This window comes from Macrosteles quadrilineatus, unplaced genomic scaffold (genome assembly GCF_028750875.1).
Source record: "Macrosteles quadrilineatus isolate MER2022 unplaced genomic scaffold, UCM_ALF_1.0 Scaffold_2__2_contigs__length_208266976, whole genome shotgun sequence".
Lineage (NCBI taxonomy): Eukaryota > Metazoa > Arthropoda > Insecta > Hemiptera > Cicadellidae > Macrosteles > Macrosteles quadrilineatus.
In genome coordinates this window covers 177,494,311-177,498,922 of record NW_026542595.1, presented here as the reverse complement: position 1 = coordinate 177,498,922, position 4,612 = coordinate 177,494,311, and the positions used below count along the sequence as shown (strand labels likewise).

The following is a 4,612-nucleotide window of genomic DNA, read 5'->3' as shown; positions in this document are numbered from 1 at the left end:
TGCTAACAAGATGTCGAACAGAACAGTCGTATGTGATATCCAAGGGTTCCGTGGACTAAAAAATGAGTTCATCGTGAAGGAAGCAGCTTTTCTCACAACTTCAGGTAGTAAAGTGCAATCGATTATTTTCAAACCACCTTTTCCATATACAGCGTTACCTGAAACACAACAAAAGGTTGCAACATGGGTTAAGCAATTCTGTCATGGAATTGACTGGAATGACGGTTACACTCCATATTTCGAAATGAAGAATATTTTTAACAGGATATTAGGATCTTACGATGTTGTATTAGTCAAAGGTATGGAAAAAAAGATTTTTATTGAAAATACTTTATCGAATAAAACTGTGTCCGTGCGGGATATGGATGAAATTTGTTGTCCAAGAATCAACGATCTGAGAAAACAGATGAGCTTTAGAAAGTGTTTTTACCATTCTCGAACGACTGATCAATGTGCAAGTGAAAATGTTAGACTGTTGTTACACTGGTATATAAACAAGGTTGAAAAGAAATCCACATTATTGGAGATCGAAGACAAAACAGTTGACAAGATTGGAGAAATTATTGATAAATTCAATACGCTTGATAAATACGGTAACAGAACTTTAGCCAATTTAAAAATACAAGAAATATCTTACCTACCGAAAGAGTATTTTGTACATCACGTGTCCCCGAGTGACCTATGGCACGTGTGGGACCTTCTCCCAGATCACAAAAAAGATAAGCTAAAGGATATAATTTACTGCTATGAACATTACAACTCCTCAGGTGCGGGTACAGATCACATCGACGGAAAACCTCAGAGAAAAGAAAATTGTGCAAGATGTACGCAATCGAATTAGAGCTTTTTATTCAAAGTAATCCACAAATCGTTCAACATTTTAACGGAATATTTCACGCTGAAGGTAGAATACCTTCATACATCAACTATCCCTCATCATATATATTCAATACTGGAGACCGATGGGTAGCCGTTTACATTGACGAATTTCATCGGGGTGAATATTTTGATAGTTTCGGTTTACCTCCACCTTACAAAATATTTCTCTTCATTCAAAATGCTACTGAAAAATGGAGTTACAATCGACATCGAATACAGAGTGAATCATCAGACTACAGTGGATACTACACTTTGATGTATCTGATCCATCGATCTTCTGGGCAAGACATTGAGGGGTTTACATCATTATTTTCAGACTGCACAGACGAGGAGAAAGATAAGCGTATCGGTGATCTGTTTTCAAAAAGCTTTAATAGTTCAAAAATTAAGTCAGTAAAACTTGCTGTAGAAAAAATGAAATCTTTATATCATAGGATGGAAAATAGAACCATGTGGAAATAAAATAGTTTTCATTTATATTTTTTCGTTTATTATTTATATTCCCTTGTGTACTACTTATAAGATTACATAAGAATTTAAGAATGCCGATCAATCTCATTTCTGCATAGAACGTGGTAAGAGAAGGTTATCTCATAATAATGAAGGTGATTAATCAAAAACAAAAATTAAACATTGAAAGTTTTGATTTAAAACCGGTTGATAATAGACGAAGACATAGTGGGCTCCTTCCAAATCAAATCAGATGTTTAATTACAGGACCATCATCTTGTGGGAAAACTGCTGTGATGTTAAGCCTAATTACAGATCCTAATGGATTAAAATTTGAAAACATATATGTTTACTCAAAGTCCTTATATCAACCAAAATACCAGTTTTTGGAAAACGTTTTAAAAAATGTAAAAGGAATTGGTTATTATAAATTCTCTGAAAATGAAGAAGTAATTCAACCTTCTGAGGCTAAGAAACACTCGGTGTTTGTGTTTGATGATATAATATGTGATAAGCAAAACAACGTAAGTGCATTTTTTAGTATGGGTCGACACAAAGACGTGGATTGTTTTTATCTTTGTCAATCTTATTCCAGAATTCCGAAGCAGTTAATTAGAGATAATGCTAATATGATAATTGTTTTTAAACAGGATAATAATAATCTTAAACATGTTTATAACAATCATATTAATCCCGACTTAACATTTACGGAATTTGTAGATATGTGTCAAATTTGTTGGAATAAAAAATTTGGATTTTTCGTAATCGATAAAGAAAGTGATCTGAACAATGGTAGATATCGCAATGGGTTCGATAAATTTTTTATAAGGTAATATTGTATGTGATACCACACAGTCTTCATCCAACTTCGAAAGGAAATGGATGTTAAAAAGGAGTTAATCAAAACAAGTAATACGGTAAGAAAAAAATATTTAGCACTGAAACGAGGTATTGTGGATGAAGAAGAAATATTCAAAAAGAAATTTAAACCTATCGTCGATCCTATTAGTGAAATAGTAAAAAATATTGAAGAGAAAAAGAAAAAAAAGAGTGACAAGAATTCATCAATTCTTGATAGTGAACAAACTCCGTCGTCATCACTTAAAGTTATGAATGAAAGCAAACCTTCACAAATTCAAACCAATGAATCATTATCAGAAGAATCGGATTCCAATAGTGAACATGATGAAAACGAAGAAAATTTTAACGATTATATCAATAAATCTATTAACGATAGTAAAAATGAAATGGATCATACGTATGGTGTATATTTAGGTGATAATGATGAATGGATGATTGGAAATAGTAAAATTAACTACGATCCATCTGATAGTTTCATTAAAATAAAAGGTCAAAAATTTAAACCAACAATTGGTTTGTTGGAACTTATGTTTAAGAAGAAACCAAATAAGACACTTATCACTAAAGATGATCTGAATTCTTTTAAAGATATATTACTGCTTACAAATGCTCATTTAGTGAGACATTCTGATGGAGAGAAGGTTCAAGCTACAAATACATTTAAATACAGAAACTATATAAAAAATATTTTTAAGAAAGGGAGTGGGTTAAAAACTCCCTATTTAAAATTGGATACTTATCCATGTGCTCCAGACTATGTGCATTATGATAATATAAATGAAATTGTGGACAGGCTGCGATTATTGAAATTATCAGAGATTTCAGGTAATACTAGTCACAATAACGAAGTTATAAATATAATATCAGAGCTCAGAGATAAAGGAGTTATAGAGTAACTAATATTATGGGTATAAAAGAAGATATTGCTAACGAGTTACATAAGTCGGTAAGAAAGAATTTTCCTCGACGAAAGGTAGTTGTGAAAGGGTTTGACGACCTTTGGCAGTGTGATTTAATTGATATGACAAAATATTACAAGGTCAATAAGGGATTCAAGTATATAATCACAGTAATTGACGTTTTTTCAAAATATGCTTGGTCAAGACCTCTCAAAACTAAAACCAGTAAAGAGGTTACTTTTGCAATGGAAAACATATTAAAACAGGGAAGGGTTCCAAAAAATTTACAATCCGATTTAGGAACAGAATTCTACAATTCCGAGTTTAAAAAGTTGATGGGTGATTATAAAATTAACCACTATTCTACCTACAGCATTTTAAAGTCGAGCGTGGCAGAAAGATTTAATCGCACGTTAAAAAATTTTATGTGGAAAAAATTTACAATTAATGGTACTTACAATTGGATCGACATACTAGACCAACTAATGGACTTCTACAATACAAAGAAACATTCGACTATAAAAATGAAGCCGTGTGACGTATCAAAGAAGAATGAAATGGAATTACTAAAGACCATTTATTCATATAAACAACCCAAACTACGAATGATACCTAAGTTTGAAATTAACGACTACGTCCGCATTAGCAAATATAAAGGGGAATTCGCCAAGGGATATACTCCGAATTATTCCACAGAAATATTTCGCATCACGCAAGTAGTTCCGACAGAACCCGTCACTTACAAGTTGGTAGATGCCGAGAACCAACCCATTGCCGGAGGATTCTATCAAGAAGAGCTAACTAAGGTTAAACATAAAGACGTTTACTTAGTCGAAAAGATTCTCAAGAAGAAGGATGATAAAGTGTTTGTAAAATGGCTTGGTTTTCCTTCGTCCAAAAACTCCTGGATTCAAAAAGATAATATTGTTTAACATGATATATAATAGACATTTTTTATACTGTAGTACTACTGCTTATTGTGAATAAATATATACTAAACTCAAAAACATTTCTTTTATTACATATATAAATTACAATTAAATATAGTAAAAATAAATTATCCTAATATACTTACCTTCGTCAGTCCCGAACCCGGTCCCGTGGCGTCGAAGCCCGAGACGATAACCGCTCGTCAACCTGAAACATGACCTACACAACCTACCTCGTATCGATATCAGTATAAAGACTTGCTTCAGATTGTAAACAAATAATTGGTATATAAATTAGACATCTTATCTGTTGTTTGACTCAAATGAATTGATGATGCACTCGCAGTTATCACTATCGCATGTTTTCTGCAACGTCACGATAAGCCACGATGCAAATCCATTAAGCGCTTATCTAAATACTATACAATCTGTAAATTGTTTAACTTATTTTAAAATACAACATATGTCAGTCCTAAGATTTTTTAAACAGATGAAACTAATATTTTATATATATATTTTTTTAATCACATGGTAGTTTTTAAAATATAAGTTTCGAACACAAATTCCCAAACAAAATATGTCACATATTTGTGG

General features: G+C 32.1%; 1 protein-coding gene across 1 annotated transcript; it reads left to right on the top strand.

Moving 5' to 3' along the window:
* The first annotated feature begins 3,694 nt into the window (after positions 1-3,694).
* Positions 3,695-4,021, top strand: LOC128985169 (uncharacterized). The gene has a single exon (XM_054404551.1). The coding sequence runs from the start codon at positions 3,695-3,697 to the stop codon at positions 4,019-4,021; it is 327 nt and encodes a 108-aa protein (XP_054260526.1).
* Positions 4,022-4,612: the final 591 nt, after the last annotated feature.

Bases quoted from the DNA above. Each gene is read 5' to 3' on its own strand.
- LOC128985169 (XM_054404551.1), top strand. From the start codon at position 3,695: ATGATACCTAAGTTTGAAATTAACGACTACGTCCGCATTAGCAAATAT.